This window comes from Muntiacus reevesi, chromosome 3 (assembly GCF_963930625.1).
Source record: "Muntiacus reevesi chromosome 3, mMunRee1.1, whole genome shotgun sequence".
Lineage (NCBI taxonomy): Eukaryota > Metazoa > Chordata > Mammalia > Artiodactyla > Cervidae > Muntiacus > Muntiacus reevesi.
The window spans coordinates 106,929,852-106,956,295 of NC_089251.1; the positions used below are offsets into that span (position 1 = coordinate 106,929,852).

Sequence of the window (26,444 nt, forward strand, 5' to 3'; positions counted from 1 at the left end):
CCAGGCTCCTCTGTCCATGGGATTTTCTAGGCAACAGTACTGGAGTGGGTTGCCATTTCCTTTTCCAGGGGATCTTCTCGACCCAGAGATCAAACCCGGGTCTCCCACATTGTAGGCAGACACTTTTACCATGTGAACCACCAGGGAAGTCATGGTTGGGGGAAGATATGCAAATAGGAAGCATGGATCAAGAGCCCTAAAAGGTCTGAGTTTTCCTTTCTGTGCTGCTGTTATCCATTAATTGCCTTTCAGCTCCAAATCTGCCCTTCTTTTTCTGCTCTGTACCAAGGAAGAGGAGCTCTGCTCCTCACCAGCTAGTGCAAGGTTGACTCTTGTCAGTAGAGGGCGCTGGAGGGCTCCGCTGTGAGCCTTCCCAGGCTCTGTCCGCTCTCAGCAGGCAGTGGCCAGCAGACTCCCCGCTAACTCACTGAGCAGCAGCTACTTTTGCAGTTTCAGCGGGATGCCTCTGGTGCGGCACTTCCTCTTGAATGACTGCCCTGTGAAAGGCCTGGACACTCTGTGCAGGTGATGCCAAGGCCCAGTAACTCCCTGAGGACCATGTCCAGCAAGGAAACCCATAGGGGTATCTGTTTCTTTTTGGCCATCCAGTGACGCAAGAGCCGACTCATTGGAAAAGACTCTGATCCTGGGAAAGATTGAGGGCAGGAGGAGAAGGGGACGACAGAGGACGAGATGGCTGGATGGCATCATCAACTCAATGGACATGAGTTTGAACAAACTCTGGAAAATAGTGAAGGACAAGGAAGCCTGGTGTGCTGCAGTCCGTGAGGTTGCAGAGTCAAATAGCCTTAGCGACTGAACAACAAAAGTGAGCTTGGGCAGTGCTTTCTCCATGAGGTCTGGACCGCAAACCTGGTCAGCAGGCTCAACGGCTCCTCTTTGTGTGTTCTTTTTCAGCCTGAGGGTTGGTGGCTGCTCCCCTATCTGCTATGTCTCTGTTTTTCAAGTCACCTTGAATTCTTGCTAACCAATTCCCCTAGTACTCTAACTTCCTGTTAATAATTCTTTGTTCAAGTCTTTGTGTAGTTTCTGTCTCCTGATTGGTCTGAAGGGTCTTTTACTACGACTGTGACTCATCCATTGCGAAAAGGAAGCCAACATTTCATTTGTAAAATAAAGATAAAAATCTTACTTCCTGGGGGTGCAGAGACTTTACAGGATATTAAAAGCTACTCAAGTAAGTCTATATCAACTTCAAATGTCTTATTTTACAGGTTATATTCTACCTGAGATCTTAAATACTTATCCAGTGCTGGTTTTCCTATCTGTAAAATAAGGCAAGAGTGGGGCTGGGACTAGAATTCAGGTCCCATCATTTCCAACCCAAAGCCTTCTCACTACATTGCACTGAGTCTGTTAACAGTACCCGGAAATGCACACTCTTATCAGAGAACAAGGTTAAGGACTTTGATGGAATATTAAAATCTAAGTGTTTAGAAACTTAAAAGAAAAAACAAAACAGACAGTCCTAAAGGAAATCAACTCTGAATATTTATTGGAAGGACTGATGCTGAAGATCCAACCAACACTGTGGCCATCTGATGCGGAGAGCCAACTCACTGGAAAAAACCCTAATGCTGGGAAAGACTGAAGGCAGGAGGACAAGGGGAAGACAGAGGACAAGATGGCTGGATGGCATATCACTGACTCAGTGGACATGGGTTTGAGCAAACTCCGGGAGATGGTGAAGGACAGGGAAGCCTGGCGCGCTGCAGTCCATGGGTTGGTAAAGAGTCGAACACGACTGAAGCACTAAACAATAACAAGTGCTTAGAAATTAAAAAAAAAAAATCACATCTTTTGAAGACACCTATTAAAACCACAATTCCCAAAGGAGTCTGTGGTACATTATTTTACAAAATAGAAATTTAGTGTCCAATTGTTATTGGCAAATTTGTATTCACCAATATAAATTTCTCATTGGTAAATTTATATTTCAGCAAAAACAATGTTAAAAATTAAAAAGGATCCATTTTCCATTACTCATCCTTTACATACACTCATTCTTTATCTTCTGTACCATTAATCTAGATTTACATATTCAGAACTATAGCTTTAGGGAAACAAACTTAAGAATTTTTAAGCACTGTTTTGAAGCAAAGATTACTATTAACAAGGACCAAAACTAGTACCGTTGTCTAAAGAGCAGCAAGAAAGAAGATGTGGGGCTTAGGAATCCTATTTTTTCTCTTTCAGAGTCAAAGGCAAGGGCCACGAGCCCAAATCAGATCACATAAATGACAGCACTGGATTTACAGAGTCAAAAAAGTTCCCAACTTGGAGCTCTTACACTGTATCATCTCAGAGAAAAACCTCTAAATAGACATATTAATTAGGAATAACAACCCACATATTATGCAGGAAAAAAACAAAGTAATTCCACTAGCAACAGTTTGAAACTGGTTTCTAAATTTGCAACGAGTGTACTCACATTATTAGTGGCTTGCTTTGCCAAGATTGGTTAATTTAATCTTAATTTTAGAGGGTATTTTGTAAGTCAGCATATTTGGGAATCCAAACAAAAGGCTGTGGTTACACTAAAGTATTTATTAAGCCTCTCAAGCCAGGCAGAAGAGTAACCATGTCTGTTTAATTGACTGATTTCTATCAAGCACTAGAATTTAATGGACTGCAATCACAGTGTATTACAGCAAAAAACTGTAGCTCAGGTTTCCTCTCTATGGTTGGCTCAAAGCGGTCTAGCTGGCAATAAGCTCAGGAGTGAGCCCTCCCCACACCCATCCCCACTCACCTTTTTCTTCTTGGATGCTATCTCCCATCATATAGTCACTACAGGTGCTTGGACATAAGTAGAGCGCCTGTCGAAGCTCCAGGTTAAGAAACCACACTTGGAGAAAAGTGTTGACGTAACAAGTGGCTCCAAGGTTAGTGAGGCCCACAAACGAGTTCTACAGACAGGAAAAATTTACAGTTATAAAATGAACTTTCTCCTAAAATAAAAAAAGCTGCCAAATGCTTTTAAAATTTAATCTAAAATGTGTTAAACTGTCTCAATCCCACAAGCCCCTCTCGGGAAAGGTTAAGGGATAGTTGTCTTGGAAGCCCCATGACTACAGGAGTGGGAACAGATTCAGGACAGACCACAGCTCATCACCAGTCTCCTCCAGCCACTTAAACCTGTAACTCGGAGAACAGTGAGCTCTAGGAAACATCAGTGCGAAGATGTGTCACACAGGTTTCTCCTAAGAGGTCAGCATTCAAAAGAAGGACAAAGTGAAACTTTCAGATAAATTATTTTCTATCCTACAGATCTGAGAGAATGGGGACGGTGGGGTAAGAGGAAGTTTGGTTTAGCCACTGAGTTGTATCTGACTCTTTTGTGACCCCGTGGATTGTAGCCTGCCAGGCTCCTCTGTCCAAGGGATTTTTCCCGGGAAGAATACTGGAGTGAATTGCCACTTTTTTCTCCACGGAATCTTCCCAATCCATGATCAAACCATGTCTTTGGCATTGCAGGTGGATTCTTTACCACTGACCCACCTGGGAAGCCTTTAGAAGGTAGTTACAACTTTTTTCAAAGATAAGGCTGAGAATTCCAAAACTTACAAAGAATCATTCTTTTTAAGAGAGAAAATACCTATACAGGTGACTATATTGTAAATGCCAGGCTTTATGATTAATATTAATGTATATTACAAAAAAAAAAAAAAAGTAAAACTATCCATTGTATAACATGTAAAAATATAAGCCAAATAAGGCCAAATCATATCTTTATGGGAGCTTGTTCTCTGGACTTACCCCCTCCTTTAAAGAGACTAAAAAGAGCTCTAAGTAAAACATGCTACATTAAAGCAAACAGAATCAGCACCAAACTAAAACTCTTCTTAAAAGTTTACTGTGTTACATAGCTACCTTTTTTAAAGCACATCATTAAGAACTGTTCCAGTTCAAGTGATTCAGAGTCTGAAATTCCACTACTGATCTCAAAGCTGCATAGTTACCTGACATCAGTAACAGTTTCTGAACACAGGCATAGAACAAAGCACAGAGGAATACCATATGGAAATCTCTTAGAAAATGACGGCTTACCTTTTTTCTCCTCTCACAGTTGGGGTCATCAATGTTATGAAAACTATTTTCATCTATTTCTCCTAACCAAATGTGTTCACCAATCCCAACCAAGCAATTTGGATTTCCTTTGCAGTTTCGTCTATGAAAAAAAAAATTGTATAATTAAAAATACTACAGTTTCATGATATGAAACATGCAAATTACAACTATATAATTTAAAAATGGAAAAAAAACCTATAATGATACTATTTTTTAAAAATTCTATTTCTCATCTATTAGATTAGCAAAACGGAAAAAGCACAGTATCACATCTGGTTTGTGAGGCTCTGGGGAAAGAGAATCCATTTACTGCTGATGAGACTGCAAACTGGTAGGACTCTTACAGAAGGGAATTTCACAATTGCTAACAAATGTGCTACATACACAGCTACTCACTGTCCTATCCATTTCATTTCTAAGAACTCACCGTGAAGATGCATCTCCAACAGTGCAGAAACACAAGCACTAGGTTATTCGTCACAACATTGTTTTTAATCGCAAAATGCTGGAAACAAATGACCAAACACAGGCAACACGGTGCATCCACAGGGTGGAGCGCCACACGACCGTGACAGCACACACACGGCGACCTCGATGAAACGACACAGAGGCGTTTCTAGGACGTGGTGGTGAGTGAAGAGCGAGCCGCAAAAGAGCTACCTACACAGCGTGCTGCTCTTCACTGTGAGAAAGACGGAGAAATAAACCATGCATGGGTCTGCTCACTGGAACACAGACGAAAACACAAGTGTACATATATGCATGACTGAATCACTCTGCTGTACAGCAATAATCAACACAACATTTTACATCAACTACACCTCAATTTAAAAAATAATAGTATTAAAAAAAAACACAAAAAGGATAAATCAGATACTAGTGAAAGCGGTTACCTAAAAAGCATGAGTGGAATTAAGATTTAAAAAAAAGAAAAAAAAAAGGTGTGTGATCCTTTCCTGAACATACCGTTCCATACATTGCTGAATTTTGGGGGCCATGTGAATGTCATACACAAATCAGTAAGGGTGGACGGAACTCTAAGATCAGCACAAAGAGTAACGTACTTCAGTTGAGTAACATACGGTGAAAGGAAGAAGAGGGGGCGCTAACCCAAGTAACCTGAACTCAAGCCGTCAGCAAGTTCGCTTAGCAGGATCAGGATGAAGAGGAAGGGAGGCGACAACGGACAACCCTTTTCAGAGATACACAGCATAACAAATCTGAAACATCCTATGCACTCTGCAATTTATTGCACTGAGGATGAAGGGAATCAAGTTTCGGAGAGGAAAGTTACAAATGACAGGAATAAAATGAACCCTACAGCGTTTATTAGGAATAATAGGTTTAAATCTAAACCCATATGAGTCCTAATACTTATGAACAGGTAGATTAGTGTTGCAAGATGAAATACAAGACAGTAGTTATTTGAATTCAGATAAATTATATATTTATATTTTTAAAAGCATTTGTTGTTTATCAGAAATTTGGATTTAATTGGGCAGCCTAAACTAGACAGCCTTTTTGTCAGCCGAGGACCTAAAAGCAATAACATGAACACAGCCAGCAACCAGATCTTAACTTCTAAATGCTCCCCAGTGGAAGAACCCAGGGCTCCTGGGAGAAATGGTCAATTTGAAGGCTGGGCAGGGAAAGTACAAGATGTACATGGACATATTACGGTGCCCCCTAAGTAAAGATGTACTCAAAGAGTGAGGAAAGTGAAAGGAAAAGTGAAGTCGTTCCATCGACTCCTCGCAACCCCTGGGCTGTAGCCTACCAGGCTCCTCCATCCAAGGAATTTTCCAGGCCAGAGTACTGGAGTGGGTTGCCATTTCCTTCTCCAGAGGATCTTCTCAACCCAGGGATCGAACCCAGATCTCCCAAATTGCAGGCAGACGCTTTACCATCTGAGCCACCAGGGAAGCCCTCAAAGAGTGAGGAGGATGTGCTAAAAGGAAGAGCTTGGATGGCGCTCCCAGTGCCCAAATCTGGAACAACTTGAGCAATAAAATGACTGGATTACAATCTGCTCTATAATACAGGAATTCACTGCATCTCATTGCAGATGGTGACTGCAACCATGAAATTAAAAGACGCTTGCTCCTTGGAAGAAAACCTATGACCAACCTAGACAGCATATTAAAAAGCAGAGACATTACTTTGCCAACAAAGATCTGTCTGGTCAAGGCTATGGTTTTTCCAGTAGTCATGTATGGATGTGAGAGTTGGATTATGAAGAAAACTGAGTGCCAAAGAATTGATGCTTTTGAACTGTGGTGTTGGAGAAGACTCTTGAGAGTCCCTTGGACTGCAAGGATATCCAACCAGTACATCCTAAAGGAGATCAGTCCTGGGTGTTCATTGGAAGGACTGATGTTGAAGCTGAAACTGCAACACTTTGGCCACCTGATGTGAAGAGCTGACTCATTTGAAAAGACCCTGATGCTGGGAAAGATTGAGGGCAGGAGGAGAAGGGGACGACAGAGGATGAGATGGTTGGATGACATCACCAACTAATGGTAATGGTAATGGACATGAATTTGAGGAAGCTCCGGGAGTTGGTGATGGACAAGGAAGCCTGGCATGCTGCAGTCCATGGGGCAGCAAAAAGTCAGACACAACTGAGTGACTGAACTGAAACGAGCAGCACAGCAGATGCCAAGTACAGACCGCTAGATGAAGGCCCCTGTGGAAGAAAATCTCTCCCAGTCAGTCTCCAGTGTGCCCAAGCTCCTTTTACCCCCATCAGCTTCAGACTACAGGAATGCAGGCAGTTGTTGCTATTCAGTCACCAAGTCACATCCGACTCTTTCTGACACCATGGACTGCAGCATACCAGGTCTCTGTCCCTCATCATCTTTAGAAGTTTGCCCAAGTTCATGTCCATTACATCGGTGATGCCATCCAGACATCTCATCCTCTGATGTCCTGTTCTCCTTCTGCCCTCAATCTCCCCCAGCATCAGAGACTTTTCCAATGAGTCAGCTGTTCCCATCGGATGACCAAAACACTGGAGTTTCAGCTTCAGTATCAGTCCTTCAACCTGAGTATTCAGGTTGATTTCCCAAGATTGACTGGTTTGATCTCCTTGCTCTTCAAGGGACTCTCGGGAGTCTTCTCCAGCACCACAGTTTAAAAGTATCAATCTACCTTCTTTACGGTACAGCTCTCACAACCGTACATGACCACTGGGAAGACCATAGCCTCGAGTATACAGACCTTTGTCGGCAGGGTAATATCTCTGCTTTTCAACACACTATCTAAGTTTGTCATAGCTTTCCTGCCAAGAAGCAACATCTTCTGAGTTCATGGCTGCAATCACCATCCACAGTGATTTTAGAGCCCAAGAAGAAGAAATCTGTCACTACTTACACACTTCCCCCTCTATTTGCCATGAAGTAACAAGGCCAGATGCCATGATCTTAGTTTTTTTAATGTTTAGTTTTAAGCTGACTCTTTCACACTCTTCCTTCACCCTCATCAAGAGGTTCTTTAGTTCCTCTTCACTTCCTGCCATTAGAGTGGTATCATTCACATACCCGAGATTGTTGATGTTTCTCCCGCCTACCTTGATTCCAGCTTGTAATTCATCCAGCCCAGCATTTCTCATGATGTGCTCAGTGTACAGATTAAACAGGGTGACAGCAGACAGCCCTGTCATACTCCTTTTTCAACCTTAAACCAACCAGTTGTTCCATACAGGGTTCTGACTATTGCTTCTTGACCTGCATGTATACAGATTTCCTAGGAGATGGGTAAGTGGTCTGGTATTTCCATTTCTAAGAGCTTTACACAGTTTATTATGATCCACATAGTCAAAGGCTTTGGCGTAGTCAGTGAAACAGAGGTAGACGCTTTTCTGAAATTCCCTAGCTTTCTCTGTGATCCAGTGAATGTTGGGAATTTGACCTCTGGTTCCTCTTCCTTTTCTAAAGCCAGCTTGGACATCTGGAAGTTCTTGGTTTGCATAATGCTGAAACCTAGCATGCAACATTTTAAGCAAGATCTTACTAGCATGGGAGATGAGTGCAACTGTCTGATGGTCAGCACACCCCCTTCTCGGATCACGGCCTTGTTGTGGTGTAGGGGGGCTTGTGTAACTCGATGAAGCTATGAGCCATGTCACGTAGGACCACCCAAGATGGACGGGTAACAGCAGAGAGTTCTGACAAAACGTGATCCACTGGAGGAGGGAATGGCAAGCCACCCCAGTATACTTGCCGTTGAGAACCTCATCTACAAAAGGACAAAAAGACACGCAGGCAGACGCCAGTTCGATCCCCGGGTTGGGAAGATAACCTGGAGGAGGAAATTGCAACCCACTCCAGTATTCTTGCCTGAAACATCCCATGGACAGAGGAGCGTGGGAGGCTGCTGTTCACGGGGTCACAAGAGTTGGACACAACTAAGCATGTGCGCAGAAGCAGCACGGGGATCAAGTATCATCTATCATCCTGTTTGTACCAATTTTCTTATAGTAGGAAAATAGCTCGCTCTTCTTTTTATCGGAGTACAGGAGACAGATTAAGGAGCCTGAGACGCATGTGCGACACAGGCACACATGTTTACCTGTTTGATGTGTAAACACCCTGGCCGGTTGACTCAAATTTTTATAACTTACTAGGATCCTAGAAAGCATCTGGATTTGCTAACGCTGGCTTAAACATCAAATTTTTCAAGGTCACAAGTAGTTCTGATTTAACCTAGGTAGACTAATACCACTCATCTTCCCTGAAACAGTACATTCTTACAACTCTATAACTATACCCAGTTATTCTTCTTCCCAGAAATCCTTCATTTTGCTTACAGGGGCATCTGGGAAAACAGAATCACAAAAACAAAGCATGAAGAGCAGTCACTCTGGGTCTCCCGTGGCTCTTTCCCACTCTACTATCTCATTTACTTACACATTAGTTGGCTTCAAGGCTAGGTTTTTGTTTTGTGTGGTGCATGCCTATCACTCTATGTGCCTCGTTTCTTCAGCTCCCCCTACTTTCTCACTTTTTTTTTTTTAATTTGGAGCTAACTGTTCCTTCATTCTTCTGGTTCTAGCAAGAGTTGCTGAGACACAGCTCCCATCCAGAACCCAAAAACAATCTTACAACATATTTAAAAGAAGAATTGAGAGGAGGACAAAAACAAAACAATCCCTCTTCAGTGGCAGGCCTTATGGGATGCATGGGACTTTGGAAGCTTAGTTGTCCCAACATTAAGAAGGAAATCAACATGCTGATTTGCATGAGAAATAGGTGAAAAAGGTTCCCAAATCCCTCCTTAGCTCTTAAGCCCAAGTGTTTTCCTGCCCTTTACCGTTCTGTCGCTAAGTCATGTCAAACTCTTTGTGACCCCATGGACAGCAGCAAGTCAGGCTTCCCTGTCCTTCACCATCTCCTAGAGTTTGCGCAAGCTCATGAACATTGAGTCAGTGATGCCACCCAACCATCTCATCCTCTGCTGTCCCCTTCTCCTCCTGCCTTCAGTCTTTCCCAACATCAGGGTCTTTTCCAATGAGTCAGTTCTTTGCATCAGGTGGTCAAAGTATTGGAGCTTCAGCTTCAGCATCAGCCCTTCCAATGAATATTCAGCGTTGATTTCCTTCAGGATTGATCTCCATGCAGTCCAAGGGACTCTCAAGATGTCTCCTCCAGCTCCACAGTTCGAAAGCATCAGTTCTTCAGTGCTCAGCCTTCTTTACGCTCTAACTCTCACATGCATACATGACTACTGGAAAAACCATAGCTTTGACTAGACTGATCTTTGTCAGCAAAGTGATAGCTCTGTTTTTTAATACTGTCTAGGTTTGTCATAGCTTTTTCTCCAAGGGCCAAGTGTCTTTAAAGGCTACAGTCACCGTCTGCAGTGATTTTGGAATTCAAGAAAATAAAATCTGTCACTGTTTCCCTTTTTTCCCCACCTATTTGCCATGAAGTGATGGGACCAGATGCCATCATCTTGGTTTTTTGAATGCTGAGTTTTAAGCTAGCTTTTTCACTCTCCTCTTTCACTTTCATTAGGAGGCTCTTTACTTCTTCACTTTCTGCCATAAGGGTGGTGTCACCTGCAGGTTACTGATATTTCTCCCAGCAGCCTTGATTCCAGCTTGTGCTTTATCCAGCCCCACATTTCACATAACGTATTCTGCACATAAGTTAAACAAGCAGGGTGACAATATGCAACCATGACATACTCCTTTCCCAATCTGGAACCAGTCCGTTGTTCCATGTCTGATTCTAAGTGTTGCTTCTTGACCTGCATACAGATTTCTCAGGAGACAGGTAAGGTGGTCTGGTATTTCCATCTATTTAAAAATTTCCCAGTTTGTTGTGATCCACACAGTCAAAGGCTTTAGCATAGTCAATGAAGCAGAAATAAACGTTTTTCTTGCTTTTTCTATGATCCAGCAGATGTTGGCAATCTAAGCTCTGGTTCCTCTGCCTTTTCTAAATCCAGCTTGTACATCTGGCAGTTCTCGGTTCACGTACTGTTGAAGCCTGGCTTGAAGGACTTTGAGTAGTACCTTGCTAGCATGTGAAAGGAGAGCAGTTGTACTGTAGCTCTTTGGCGTTGCCTTTCTTTGGGACAGGAATAAAAGCTGACCCTTTCCAGTCCTGTGGCCACTGCTGAGTTTTCCCAATTTGCTGGCATACTGACTGCAACATTTAATATAATCTTTAAGGATGTAAAATAACTCAGCTGGAATTCTATCACCTCCATCAGCTTTATTCTGCACTAGCCTTGATTTATTTGTTTAAATCTTTCCTGAATTAAAACAAACATCTCCTTAGATTTAACTGAGGCACTTCCCTTACATGACGTAGTTAGTTTCAAGATTCCGTCACCTGTGTCTAGAAGCCCTAACAAACACAGACTGACTAAATAAAGCTTTTTCTGTTATTAACTCCACAAGCCAATGACCCATTTCAGTCTGATAGACCCCCTAGATCTTTTTTTTTAAGCAAGCACATCACGCAGCTTGCAGGATCTTAGTTCCCCCACCAGGGGTTGAACCTAGGGCCACAGCAATACAAATGAGTCCTAACCACTGGAACACCAGGGAACTCCCAAATCTCCCAATTCTTAAAAAGAGCTTCCTCTAAGGTTTCCTTTAAGAACAGTTAACAAACACAGGGGGAAACATCTCAGCTCTGGAAAAATGCAAACTTAAAACAGCCATGAAAAATGTTTTCACTTACTTACAGAATTGGCAAAAAAAAAAAAAAAAGAATATTGATGAATCAGGGTAAAGTGAGAGTCACTATCCATCCTGGTTAAACATGAGAAATCTTGAGAAAATATTGCAAAATGTTAAATGACACCAACATTTTGTTTCAATACTTCCAGGCACATGTCCACAGAATGTCTGAGACTGAGGCAATGAAACAAAATGAAGAATTGTAATGGCTACTTTCTTCCTGGGGCTATGGATAGAAGAACACGAAGTGGCTGCAGCAGTAGGCAGGCTCCCCAAATGTCTGGGCTGGTACCCCAAGCAACTGTGACATCCCTTGCTGCGGTTTTAGACCAGTAAACACTTTGGCAGCAACGTAAATGATGGACTGAAACTGAACAAAGAAACACAATTTTCCTGGGAGAGATGAAGCCCTAAATCTAGTTTTGGTGGCGACGCGAGCAAGGGAAGAAAGCTGAATCCAAGCATCAACGCAGGGTGACCAACAGGACTGGGGACAGACTAGACGGCGCAAGCAAGGAGGAGAAGGGGACATCTGTGGTGATGCCCAGAGCTGTAAAAAAGGAAACCACTTCTCACACGTCAAACTCTCTGTGGGGGGTAGGTAGGGAGTTTGGGATAGACATGTACAAACTGCGACAGTCAAAACGGATAACCAAGAATCTACTGTTCAGCACAGGGAACTCTCCTTAACGTTATGTGGAAAGCCTAGATGGGAGGGGAGTTAGGAGAATGGACACATGGATATGTATGACTGAACGTATACATGTATAATATACATGAGACTCCAATACTCTGGCCACCTGATGCGAAGAGTTGACTCATTTGAAAAGACCCCGATGCTGGGAAAGATTGAGGGCAGGAGGAGAAGGGACAACAGAGGATGAGATGGGTGGATGGCATCACCGACTCAATGGACATGGGTTTGAGTAAACTCCGGGAGCTGGCGTGCTGCGGTTCATGGGGTCGCAAAGAGTAGACCTGACTGAGCGAGTGATACAGACTGATACATGTATATGTATCCCTTTGCTGTCTACCTGAAACTATCACAGTATTTTTAACTGGCTATATCCCAATACAAAATAAAAAGTTTAAAAAATAAGTAAAGTTGAGTTATATAAACTGTAAAGTGGTTAAAAAAAAAAAGTAGGCTAAGAATCTAAGGGTACAAATGATTTAAGCTCCTTCCACACTCACCACAGGTTAAGAGTAGTAGTTTTGGTTCTGTTTCACAGATCTCCAACGATCTGTCATTTAGAAGTATACCTTCCAGCACAGTGGACAGAAATCAACAGTCAATGAACACACAGTTGCTGTGCAGTGCAAAGAAAATTTACTATCTGAATGGGAGTGGAGGGTGGAGATCTGCGTGATCACTTAAAGACTTAGTATTGCTTTGTTCTTCTCCCTCAACACCTTTTAGTTTCTTGGCTCTCTGGCTTCGTTTCACACCCAGCCCAGGAAGAAATCAATGAAGAATGGCAACAAGCCAACTCTGCTTTTGGGGAAGACCCCTGACCATACTAAAGCTTTGCCGAATGCAGCACCAGATTCTGGAAAGTGATTTGTGTGTGTGTGTAGATATACACACACAGGCAGAAAACAGGTTAGACGAACATTACTGAAATGGTTCCAATAATAACCACTGACTGACTGAACTGTCCTTGAAAATTTCAAATTGTCTCTAACTGTGAATATCATCACTCTTATCAGAATGGTGGTTGCTTAGGATTAGTTAGGTCCAGGAACTCAACTAGTACCCTCTAATTAAGAACATTCTTGTCCCTCTATCATTTTATTTCATAATCACAAACCAGTCTCTCGCCAGATGTCAACAAGGAAGGAGGAGTTCAGAAGCCTCCCCAACTTTTGACAGGTGGGCGAGGGGAGAGGCTGCAGCAGGTCACTGCCTACCTTCAAGTCCTTTCTAGAACTTTGGTGGCTGACTCAACATTCCCTGGCTCCTCTTGTCCTATGTACTAGTCAAAAGACGACAAAACCAACCCCCTGCCATGATTCTGCTCAGAGAAAAAGGTCAACATTTCCTCATTTATAAAACAAGGGGGATGGGATTAGGTGAACACTAGAATTTTCTGATCTTTTTAATTTGGATCCCTTTAGAAGCCCGTGTTTATAGAAACACCTAAGTACATGAGACAGTAAGACCATTCTGCCCTTTCTGCCTCTAGTCAGAAACAGAAGATGATGAAAACAAGGGCGGAAGTGGTGCTGGGTAAGAGGTAGTGGTTGTGATCAGTCTGGGTGATCTGTGCTCAGCGTGCTGCTGCGGGGACCGTTTCAAGCTGCTATCAATCAATATGACCAGCATCAGTTTTCCACAAGACATGTCACAGTGCATAGGGAAAGTCAACAGTGTCCCTTTGTAACCAAAACCTATCATCTTCTAAAGGAAACGAGACTCTACAGGTTCACACATTCTGTCAAGTTGATATGCTCAGGTAAGAATTACAGGACCTGAGGAGATACCAAAATAAAAGACAAAGTCCCAGGCACCAAAGAAGCGCTCACAAGTCATGATGCAACAGCGAGGTGAAAGGACAGCTTCAGAGAAGCAAGCGCCGTGCTGGCATTAAGCACAGGCCGCTCAGCGGGAACCTCACAGGAGGGGACTGCTGCCAAGCTGGAAGTCTCCAAGGGCACACAGGAACTCACTACACGTGAGAGGAGAACCAGAGAGCCCTCCAGGCCCAGGAGAGCCTACGGAGAGAGGCCAGAGAGGCAAAACCAGCGGAGGCTTACAAGGGTCTTCCTGTGGACGCAGTTCACCACAGCTGGAGGCTTCGGGGAGAGGGTCTTGGAAAGCCGTGAGGCTGCAGAGAAGCAGGGGCTAGATCAGATCACAGAAGCCCTCAAACACTATGCATGGCAAGAACTCGGACTTTATTCCGGAAGCAACGAGGAGCCAATACACAATTTTACGAAGAAAAAGAACTGGACTGGAACTTTAGAAAGATCCTCTAAGTGGATACATGTATATGTATGGCTAAGTCCCTTCGCTGTTCACCTGAAACTTATCAGAGCATTGTAAATTAGTTACACCCCAAAATAAAAAGCTCAACAGGAAAAGAAAAAAAGAAAGAAAATAAAAAGACCAAGGCATTACCAGGCATTTGACAAAAAAATAAAGAAGGCTCTCTAATTACGCTTCTCAAGCAAGGTGGCTTATCAGAATCATCTGAAGATTTCACAAGTTTTGCTTTCCCAATCATTGCCATTCTCACAAAGTTCCTCCGATTTTTACTAAGTCTTAAGCTTCTAATTTTTTGTTTTAAATGGGAAATTTTCAAAGTCTAAATCTTGGCTCTTGGTGGGGAGCAGCAGTGAAACAGAGAAACAACATGGATGCTGTAACTAAGAGATGAGAAACAAGACCTGACACGTAGGAGAGAGTGGCTGACGTAAGAGTCCAAGTCAACAGTCCCCGGCAATGGTTATTTTTGTGGCGAGGGGAAAGAAGGAACCGGGTTGGACATATGTGGCTTCCTTTAAAATTATCTGTTAAAGGAAGGATGGGAACCACGGATTGCTTTCAGAATATTCACATCTGGAAATTCATTAAGTCTAGTGACTCAGACGGTAAAGCGACTGCCTATAATGTGGGACACCCGAGTTCAATCCCTGCGTTGGGAAGATCTCTTGGAGAAGGCAACCCACTACAGTATTCTTGCCTGGAAAATGCCATGGACAGAGGAGGCTGGTAGGCTACAGTTCATGGGGTCACAAAGAGTCGACACAACTGAGCAACTTCACTTTCACATTCACCTAACAACCTGATTTTATTTGAAATTCTCAATTCTGACCAAAAGGACGTAAGAGAAAGTAAACACACAGCAGAGAGGACGCATGAGGCATCAGGATCCCAGTGAAGCCTCGTTCGTACATGCAGCCACTTCATGCATGGCTTACCAGCCCCGTGGCTGCTCTATTTCATAAGAAAGAGTCCCAAGGTTAGATCATTTGACACCAGAAAGGCTTCTCTTACCCTTCATCTAAACGTTTACAATTTTTCAAGGCTGGTGTTGGCTTTCCAGGTGGCGCTAGTGATAAAGGACCCACCGGCCAATGTAGGAGACGTAAGAGATACAGGTTCAATCCCTGGGTCGGGAAGAGCCCCAGGGAAGGGCATGGCACCCCACTCCAGCATTCTTGCCTGGGAATCCCATGGACAGAAGAGCCTGGTGGGCCACAATCCATAGGGACGCAAAGAGTCGGACAAGATGAAGCACACAGGAAGGTAAGTTTAAAAAACTCCCCAAAGCAAAGTAACTATTAAGACAATATTAGTAAGTCCTCTACTAGAAAAGAAAACAAAAAAAGAACACAGCTCAGTGCCCAAGCAGCCTTTCAAAGGTCACCATAGAGCACCCCACCAGACCCCTAAGGAGAGCCCCTCCTCTTTCCACCAGCACAATTTCAAAGAAAGAAACAAACAGACCAAACTTAATCTACTCACTCCTGCTTGGTTTACTTTCTTTCTTTTTTTAAAAGCATTTTATGACATACTTCTCAAACTCAGCCATGGAGTAAACATGAAGAGTAAACATCTTCATCTTCATGGATTATAAATTGTCCAAAAAAAAAAAAATTAGTAGAAGTTTTTTTTTCAATTAAGTTAAGCAGACAAATTATGGAACAGAACACAAATTTAAAAGCCAAAACAAAACAAGTCCTAAAAAAAAAACAGTCAGAAAGGATTAAGTCCTACAAGATACTGAATCAGGAAGACCCCCAAACTAAAACAATGTAATAAAATAAAAAGTTCAGAAACAGACCCAAATACACAAGGTAACTTAGCATGCAACAAAGGTATCCAAATCAGTGGAGTAAAGACATAACCTTTAATAAACAGGGATGGAGCAACCAGGCAGCTACCTGCAAAAAGATACAGTTGGATTCATTTCACAATATCACTTCAGTACAAATTCCAAGTGAATCAAAGATTTAAACATTAATTAAAACCACAATAACATTTAAAAAATCAGCAAATTTCTTTTAATCACTGGTATGAAAGAGAATTGAGTCGATGACTCATCGTTTAGAAGTCACAAAAGATCCATGAATGTAATCTCATAAAAACTTTGTGCATGGCAAACCAATCCATAAGTCAAAAGACAATGGTACAGGCACTTCTCTGGTGGTCCGGTGGTTAAGACCCTGCTTCCACTGCAGGAGGCATGGGTTCAACCGCAGAGTCCATCAGCTACCTCGATAAGGTCCTCAAAACACAATGCTTTATGATCCTGACAGCCACAGCTAAGATCTGAGGCACCTTTTTTTTAACTGGGAGGACTTGCCTGGTGGTCCAGTGGTTAAGAATCCATCTGCTAATGCAGGGGGCTGGGGCTCGACCCTTGGCCCAGGAAGATCCCACATGCCATGGGGCAACTCAAACCATGTGCCACAAGCCAGAAGTACTTAAGCCTGCAAGCCCTAGAGCTCCACAAGAAGCCACAGCAAGGAGAAGTCCCGCACTGCAAAAAGAGGAGCCTCCACTAACCACCAACTACAGAAAAGCCCATACAGCAACAAAGACCCAGTACAGCAAAGATAAATTAATAAAAATTTAAAAATTTCTAGTTGTAGTGCTAGCCATAACTGGAAAAAAAAACCAAAACGATCCAGGACTCTAAAAGGACATTGCTGGGGTTCATCTTCAATTGGAGGATGAGGAAATTAAAAGCTTTAGAAGAGGTTCTTGAGACCTGGAGTGGCAACTAGAGAAAACCCTTACAGCAACAGAGATCCAGCACAGCCAAAAATAAATGCGTCAATTAAAACTTTTAGAAAACAAGAGAACTGGTTAAATTATAACACATCCCTCTCTACACAGTGAAATAGCACACAGCTATTAAATACAATAAGGCAGATCTATACGGACCAATAAATACAGAAAAAGACAATCCATCAAATAAAAACTTGCAAAAGTATATTATGGGACACCTGTCTCCTTTTTTTTGAAAGTAACAATTATGTTGTTTATATCTTTCTTATCTCTAAAATAAATGGCAAATGAAGGAACTTTAACCTCTGTTGGCTTTATTTCAGAGCCACCCTCGACCACAGCAGATGCCAGGAAAAAAAAATTTTTTTTGAATAAAGAATGACTACTCTGCATGGCATATAATATTTGTTGAATTTAACAGATACACAGAAAGAAAATTTAAAAATTCAAATAACAGCTGAGCCTGAGATTAAGGAGAGGTTTCTCACTTTCCTTTAAACCTTGGCTATACTAAGTAATCCTGCAAGTGTCAGGGCAGAACAGCAGAAAGACACGTAATGAACAAAACCCCGCAAAGACACAGGTTTCACAGAACACAAAACCCTTACTAAACGAGGAGCATGCATCACATTGGAGATTTTTAAAGTTGGGTTAGGCAGTGAAAGCACATCATGCGATGAGAGTGTGACTGACACAGTGCAGGGCCCCGCTGGGCTCCTGGGGACAAGCTCTTTCTGTGCCCCCCATTTCGTTGACACCAGGAAACAGCCTTCCTTCGGTCTCCTTGACCTTCCCTGAATTGTGAAGGGCAGATTGGAGCGGTCGTTCATGAGGGAATGGCAACCCACTCCAGTATCCTTGCCTGTGAAATCTGCAGTCCTCGGGATGCAGAGTCGAGCACTGGGCGACTAGCGCTTACTAACTAGAGCAGGGCGGGGCTGCGAGAGAAACAGTCAGGAGCAGCCTTGGGGCAAGGCCCCGGGTATCAGTGGATACACACAGCAATACCTTTGAGTTATCTGGCAGAGCCCGAAAGCTCCTGGGGGGGGGGGGGGGGGGAAGCTACCAGGTAACTTTGATATACTGCCCACAAGGCTTCCCAGGTGGAGCAGTGGTAAACAATTCACCTGCCAGCACTGGAGAGAAAGAGATGAGAGGATTCCATCCTTGGGTGGGGAAGATCCCCTTGGAGTAGGAAATGGCAACCCACTCCAGTATTCTTGCCTGGAAAATTCCATGGACAGAGGAGACTGGTGGGCTACAGTTCATGGGGTCACAGAGTCAGACACAACTAAGCAGGCATGCATGCTCCCCACAAGCATGCAGACCCCAGATCATATGGACCTAAACAGTGACTCCTCCTTACCTCACCAATAACCTGTCAAAGACTCCACAAGGTGAGCACACCCTTTTTGAATAATTACTATAAAACTTCTCACTATCTTCCCCAAGAATCGGACTATAAAGACTTGACTGTATGAGTTCAATTATGTGAGAGTCAGGCTATAAAGAAAGTTGAGCGCCAAAGAATTGATGCTTTTGAACTGTGGTGTTGGAGAAGACTCTCGAGAGTCCCTTGGACTGCAAGGAGATCCAACCAGTCCATCCTAAAGGAGATCAGTCCTGAATATTCACTGGAAGGACTGATGCTGAAGCTGAAACTCCAATCCTAACCTGATGCGAAGAACTGACTCACTGGAAAGGCAGAAGGAGAAGGGGACAACAGAGGATGAGATCCTTAAGACACAATGCTTTAAGATCCCGAGAGCCACAACTAAGATTCAGCATCACTGACTCAGTGGACCTGAGTTGGAGCAAGCTCTGGGAGTTGGTGATGGACAGGGAAGCCTGGTGCGCTACAGTTCATGAGGTCGCCAAGAGTCGGGAGTGACTGAACTGGGCTGATCTTCCCCAAGTTGGGACACGAGGTTCTGAGGGCATTAGCCTGCTGTGGCCCCCTTTGCCTGGCAAAATAATAAAGTGATTCTTTTCTACTTCACCCAAAATTGCCTCCGAAATTCAATTTGGCACTGGTGTACAGACAGCTGAGCTTTTAGCAACAAAACAACTGATCATCTTGGGTCAATAACTGATAAAACTGTATGGGATCGCGGGGTGTCATTATACCATCCCTCTCTCTTTTTCCCCACATCACATGGCATAGGGATCTTAGTTCTCTGACCAGGGATTGAATCCATGCCCTCTACAGAGCAAAAATGGAGTCTTAACCACTGGAACACCAGGGAAATCCTACTTCAGTGTATGTTTAAATTTGCCATAATTTTTTAATTTAAAAAAAAATCTGTTCCCTGACCTCTTCTGAGGATCAGGGACAGGTTAGCAAGGCAAACGTGGTAAAGTGAGAGAGGAAGTGCACCAACAGAGAAAAGGTATCACTGGAACATCAAAGGGGAAAGGCTCAGAAGAAGCCTGAGCATTGGATCCAACAGTCCTCATGAAGGGGTTGAGCCTGGAGCCAGGGGAAGTCACTTCAGTGTCTGTAAACTGGCCTAACAAGGAATCCCTGCCCGTTAGTGGTTTGGACTCAGGACTTTCAGTGCAGGGACCCAGGTTCCATCCCTCCCGGACCGGGGAACTAAGATCCCACTAGCCATGAAGCACAGACAAATAAGGGGCCTAACACTGACTTTCTTGAATGCATTACATCTCTGAAATGTTTTGGTTTCTCTGATGAAAACAAAACAGATGTTACACTCCTATATACAACTATGAAGTGTAAGTTCCAATTTTAAAAATTCAAATCAAGATCTCTACTGTCACAAAAAGAAATTAACATGACACCATATTCCACCTATCAGATGAAAAAGTATGACTAACATATTGTGTTGATTATGGAAACAAGACATTCTTACACACTGGTAGTAGAAATGCAAAGTGAAACCAACACTCTAATGGGACATCTAGCAAAATGGGTCAAAATGAAAACTGCATATCCCTTACCGAACAGTTTTACTGCAAGGAACCTGAAAGTGAAAGCGTTAAGTCACTCAGTCCTCTCTGACTCTTTGAGATCCCGTGGACTGTAGCCCGCCAGGCTCCAGGCAAGAAAACTGGAGTGGGTTGCCATCTCCTACACCAAGGGATCTTCATTACCCAGGGATCGGACGCAGGTTTCCTGCACTGCAGGCAGATTCACTGTCTGAGCAACAGGGGAAACGACGGGAAAGGGACTTATCTGACTACAATTCTCACTGGTTTTAAAAAGATGTGCAGAATTCTTTGTACATAAGATTTAGTATAGATTGCTTTCATGCTGTGAATGTACTAAGTAGTTCCAGAAAGTAAATAGTTTTGAGTCATCTTGTCTTTGCCTGTGGCTACACACTTCTTCAGCTCTGGCATCTCATTAAAAATTTTTCTGTAAAGTATTTAAAAGATACTGATAATATCTTAAAATTAATTATTTAATCTCATCTTAAGAGTCAGAAGAAATGCTTAAACAAAAGGGTAAGAGAAATCTTTCTGATTTTTAAATAAAAACTGCTTGGACTTCAGATCAGGCTGGTTTCAAAAGTACTAGTGACCAAAACAAAAGATAAATAAAACTACTGTGTTGCTATTGTCGTTTAGGAGCTAAGTCGTGTCCGACTATTTGTGACCCCATGGACTGTAGCCCACCAGGCTTCTCTGTCCGTGGGATTCTCCAGACAAGAATCTGGAGTGGGTTGCCACTTCCTTCTCCAGTGGACCTTCCCGACCCAAGGACTGAACCCACCTCCTCCCTGGCAGGCCGATTCTTTAGCACTGAGCCACCAGGGAGCCCCAGAATTAATGGTTCATTAAAGCAAAAGCTTTTTTGTTGCAAAGGGAAATAGAGAACCTACAGAATGAGAAAATATTTGCAAATACATGGGACTTATATTGAGAATATATGAAGAACTCTAACTCAAAAGACAATCTAATTTTAAAACTGGGCAAGGGATGTGAAAAGAACTCTCCAAAGATCTACAAATGGTCATAGGCACATGAAAAGATGTTCAACCTTATTAGTCATCAAGAAAATGCAAATTAAAACCATTAATGAAATACCAAGTCAGATCCACTAGAATGGCTATAAGAAAAAAAGAAACAAGTGTGAGGATGAGAAGAAATTGAAACTGTCGTACATTATATGCAAACTACTGCAGCCGCTTTGGAAAACAATTAGTTCCTCAAAATGTTAAATACTCAAAGGAACAAAAAATAGGTGTTCCAACAAAAACTTGTACACAAATATTCATACCAAAGTTATGCACAACAGCCAAAAAGTGGAAACAACCAAAATACCCATCAATTTAACTATATTGTGAGGTGTCAGTTGCCTTGATTCTGGTAATCACTCCATAATGTCTATTAAATTATCACGTTGTACACTTTGTTTTTTAAATATTGATTTGGCTGCACCTTGTCTTAGTTGAGGCACATGGGATCTTTAGTCGGGGCACTAACCCCACCAGGGATCAAACCTGGACTCCCTGCATTGGAAGCATGGAATCTTAGCCACTGAACCACCAGGAAAGTCCCTCATGTTGTACACTTTAAATATGGACAACTGTATCTGTCAATTATCCCTCAATGAAGTTGCGGGAAACTCTTTCAAATCCATCAACTGATGAATAGACAAAATGCGTTATATCCAACAATGGAATACTATTCAACCACAAAAAGGAATAAAGTACTGACAGGTGTTATAACATGGATGACCTTTGAAAACATTATGCTAAGTGAATGCCAGACAAAAAAAGGCCACGCATTCTATGATTCCACTTACTATAAAATATCCATGGGGAGGGAGGTGGGAGGGGGGATCAGGATGGGGAACACATGTAAATCCATGGCTGATTCATGTCAATGTATGGCAAAAACCACTACAATATTGTAAAGTAATTAGCCTCTAACTAATAAAAACAAATGAAAAAATAAAAAAATAAAATATCCAGAATAAAGAAATCTATAGAGACAAAAAGATGAGTGCTTGCCAAGGGACGGAGGAAGGGAAAATGGGATGTGACTACTAATGGATATGGAGTTTCCTTTTAGGGTGATAGAAGAAGTCTGGAAGGAGACCATGGTGATGTTTGTACAATACTGTAAGGAAACTTTATGCAGTGGAATTGTATACTTTAAAAACGGTAAATTTCATTGTGCATTTTACATAACTTTTACAATTTTTTGAAATGAAATTAAAAACCGACATATGCTACCACATGGATGGATTCTTGAAAACATGCTGTCAAAGAAGTCACTAAAGTTAACACACTGTATGATTCCATTTACATGAAAAGTTCGGAAAAGGCCAATTTAGAGGCAGAAAGTAGATCAGTGATTACTTGCATACTTGGGGTGGGGAAGATGGTTTACAAGCGCCAAACTAATAGATACAGGGCTTTTTTCTGGGGGGGAGTTGCCGTCGGAACAACTTTGTGAATATACAAACAAAAAAACCACTGGATTGTACACTTTAAATGAGTTGACGTTATTTAAGAAAAAAATCGCTTGGATATAAACCTTGTTACTGTTGCAGCTTAAAACTCACCTCTGTGACATTCCCCTTAGTGATCTCAGCCAATTTCTACTCCTTTCTTTCTATTAAAATCAGAACTATTTTAGTGAAAGAATATCTATTTTTTGGTTACCCTGGAAACTAGGTGGAGAAACTGACTGAAGCGTATCTATTATACAGGCTATGTCATTGCAATACTGCCTGTCGCCCTCCTCGTGAGCTAGACGCCCAGAACTTGGAATTATTGGTTTGCCTTATGGAAGCTCCCTAACTCGTTTCACTTCCCACACTAGTCTTTAAAGCTTCAGATCTGAGACCTTGACTTCCATTCCTCCGGGGTCCTGCCTCGAAATGTAACAACTCCAGAAAGTCTTTACTGAATACTTGCTAAAAGGCCACTGGGCATGGCCGTCTTGGCTAAGTCAATTCGACAACACTCCGGAACACAAACTATAGTTCCCGCGTTAAAACGTGGAAAAAACAGCTAAGAATTCGATCTAAAAGGAAAGGCAAAAAAAGGTTCGAAAGCTAAGCAGAAGTGAAGGAGAACACCAACACAGCTCACACTGTGTACTTGGCAAAACGGTACTGGGTCAGAGACGACCCCTCCCCCCCGGGGGGGGGAGCTAAAAAAAAAAATACTAAATTAGTGAGAGAGGGGATGTCAACTGGTGATGAAGGGTACCGATGACGCAGACTAACTATATATGTTTTCCTAAAGCCGCCCTACCCCAAAAATATGACCCAGCCTTCAGCGCCGACACTAATAACAAGACAATGATGAAATGCACTTCCAAGTTCCCAGTTTTCTAAAACCAAACGCCGTGCCGCGGCCAGGATGGAACGACCACCAACGTTTGCGAAGCTCTCCAGTTCCTGATTTCAACCATCCCCACCGCCATCTTCGAGGTAAGAACTCAGAACCTTTTCTGAAGAGCTTCCAGCATCATCACCTCCGTGTACAGTCCTCCAAGGCTTTGCCTTTCCCGGGTCGCCCAGAAGGCGGAGAGGAGGAAGCCCTCCACCGCGTTCTCTCCAAGCCTGAGAGAGGCACGCAATGGGCCGCCGTCTTCCTCCCCACCCCAACCGGAGCCCCCACCCCCGCCCCACGGTCTGGTTTTCCAAGGTCCGGCGCGAGGAGGGGCGCGAGGGCCTTTGCGCGGGCCTCACCTGCACACGCCGCGGATGCAGGGCTCCAGCCAGATGCGGTAGGCGGTCTCGATGTGCTCCTGCGACACCTCCTCGGGCCGCACCGTCTCCGCCCAGCGCCAGGCCGCCTTCTCCAGCTGCAGCCGCGGTGCCATGGCCTTGGCCCGGGGAGTGCCTCCTGAGCCCGGCCACCGCTGCCGCCGCCGTCGCCTCCACCGCCGCCCAAATGGGTCCCGCCACCTGCCAGCAATGAGGACCAGGCGGTGCCTCAGCCAGCTGACCAGTCAATCACCTGTGCGCGCCTCAGCCGCCGAGCCTGCCCGCCCGCGCCCGACCCGCACGACCAGCCGCAAAGCGCCGCCGCCGCCGCCGCCGACACCCGACGCCCCCAGCGTCCGCAGACGTTGAGGGTGTACTCCCCGCCGCGGCGTGCGCATGCGCGCGCTCCCAGAAGCCTTTGCGCCGCCCGCGCCCCTCTCGCGCCCCTCTGTCACCCTTCTCTTTCTCGTCTGACGGGCGGAGGAAGGGGAAGCCGCTATTCGAGGCTCTCTCTGGCCACGTCCTCACCGGCGCCACGGGGGAAGCGACGTCTCAGCCCCTCTCCAGGACAGCGTCCTGCACACCACTAGTCTCACAAGCCGGCGCCTGGAGGCTTGAAGGCTGCCTGTTCTTGCCCCTCTGGTACTTCGCCTTTAACCGTGAGGGAGTTAGGCGAGAGGCCACTCAAGGCACACCACAGGTCCGCTGGATTATGGGCTGGGACCTGAAACTTGGGTCACCAAGGAAAACCAGGGTCAGCTCTCTGGAAGATTTAAAACTTGATCCTGGACCGATTTCTGACTCCCTTTTCCCGAGCCCTCCTGAAGTCATGGCACGTTCTGGCCTGCTCCTCAGCGAGAACTGGACTACGTATCCCAGCATACATTGCCTGCTGCCGCTCCCTTGGGTGCGAGGCATGCTGGGATTCGTAGTCTTCGGAGGAATGGGTTTTCTGTGCCTTGGACTGTGCTGGAGTGCACGCGGGGCCCTGGTCGACGGGGGGCGGGGTTTCTCTACCCTGGAAGGTCTTCCTCGCAGGTGGCCAACCCTCCTCACTGTTGTTATCTCCATATGCTGATTTTGCCCTTCTCTAGGAACATTCCTCTTTATTCCTTTTTAAACCTTCCCATTATTCCATCTCTGCCTCTGGATAAAAGAGGAACCTTATCAGAGTGTTTTGCAAACTGTACAGGATACTGCCTGAGTAAGGATTTTGAGGACTTTACATTTAAGTAAAGAACCCTGGGGCAGGCTAAGCGCTAATTTCTGACTCAATAGCTAGCCAGGTGGGTAACCTTGAACTGTATGATTTTTTTTATTTTTTTGCCACACTTTGCTGCTGCTGGGATTTTGGTTTCCCCACCAAGGATCCACCCTGTAGAGTGAGCGTGCTGAGTCCTAACCTGGTGGTGGTGGTGGTTGTTCAGTAGCTTAATTCTATCAACTCCACGACCCCATGGACTGCAGCACGCCAGGCCTCCCTGTCCATCACCAGCTCCAGGACTTCACTCAAACTCATGTTCGTTGAGTCGGTGATGCCATCCAACCATCTCTTCTTCTGTCATCCCCTTCTCCTGCCTTCATTCTTTACCAGCATCAGGGTCTTTCCAGTGAATCGACTCTTCCCATCAGGTGGCCAAAGTACTGCAGTTTAGTTTCAGCATCAGTCCTTCCAATGAATATTCAGGACTGATTTCGTTTAGGATTGACTGGTTGGATCTCCTTGTGGTCCAAGGGACTCTCAAGAGTCTTTTCCAACACCACGGTTCAAAAGCATCAATTCTTAAGCGCTCGCCCTTCTTTATGGTCCAGCTGTCAGATCTATACATGACTACTGGAAAAATCAGACCTTTGACTGTACGGCCCTTTATCAGCAAACTAATGTCTCTGCTTTTTAATATGCTGTCCAGATTGGTCATAGCTTTTCTCTTAAGGATCAAGCATCTTTTAATTTCATGGCTGCAGCTACCATCTGCAGTGATTTTGGAGCCCCCCAATATAAAGTCTGTCAGTTTCCATTGTATCCCCATCTATTTGCCATGAAGTGATTGGACCAGATGCCATGATTTTCATTTTTTGAATGTTGAGTTTTTAAGCCAGCTTTTTCAGTCTCCTCTTTCAGTTTCATCAAGAAAGTACTTATGCTTTCTGCCATAAGGATGGTATCATCTGCATATCTGAGGTTATTGATATTTCTACCAGCAATCTTGTGTCAGGAGAGTGTAATTTCCTTGCTTCTGTCTTACTGAAACAAAGATTTGAAACAGGAGACCAATGTCACAGCACAGTTACAGCTCAGAGTTTTATTTGGCAAACAAAGGATAGTACCCTGTGGAGGTATGAGGGTGGGCCGACCCCAAAAGAGAGGCCTCAACCCATCTTGGCTACCTTTTTAAATACATTTTTATCTTCCCCACCTCCCCAACCCCCCACCTAGCTTCCCCTATGCAAATTAGGGCTAGCCAGGAAGGGGGCATGTTTGTTTCACCTGAGGTTCTCACTCCAGTCCATGGACATTTCCTTTGTTCCCTTGTTGTGGGCTTCTCCCTTTCTTTGTCTTTTAGCACTTTACCCTGTGCTTCATCCAGCCCAGCATGTCACATGATGTACTCTGCATGAGGTACTTCATACTTACATGACAGAAAGCGAAGAAGAACTGAAGAGCCTCTTGATGAAAGTGAAAGAAGAGAGTGGAAAAATCGGCTTAAAACTCAACATTCAGAAAACTA

General features: G+C 43.9%; 1 protein-coding gene across 3 annotated transcripts in view; it reads right to left on the reverse strand.

Moving 5' to 3' along the window:
* Nucleotides 1-24,057, reverse strand: part of USP48 (ubiquitin specific peptidase 48) — a 70,604-nt gene extending 46,547 nt beyond the window's left edge. For 2 of the 3 annotated variants that reach the window (XM_065930002.1, XM_065930000.1), the window contains exons 1-3: nucleotides 23,698-24,056; nucleotides 4,072-4,192; nucleotides 2,774-2,930 (exon numbers count right to left, since the gene is read on the reverse strand). In XM_065930002.1, coding sequence (XP_065786074.1) covers nucleotides 2,774-2,930; nucleotides 4,072-4,192; nucleotides 23,698-23,831 — 412 coding nt within the window. In that variant the 5' untranslated portion in view covers nucleotides 23,832-24,056. Of the gene's footprint in view, nucleotides 1-2,773; nucleotides 2,931-4,071; nucleotides 4,193-23,697 lie in introns of all 3 variants that reach the window. The other variant, XM_065930001.1, reaches the window with a different exon arrangement.
* Between the last annotated feature and the right edge of the window lie 2,387 nt (nucleotides 24,058-26,444).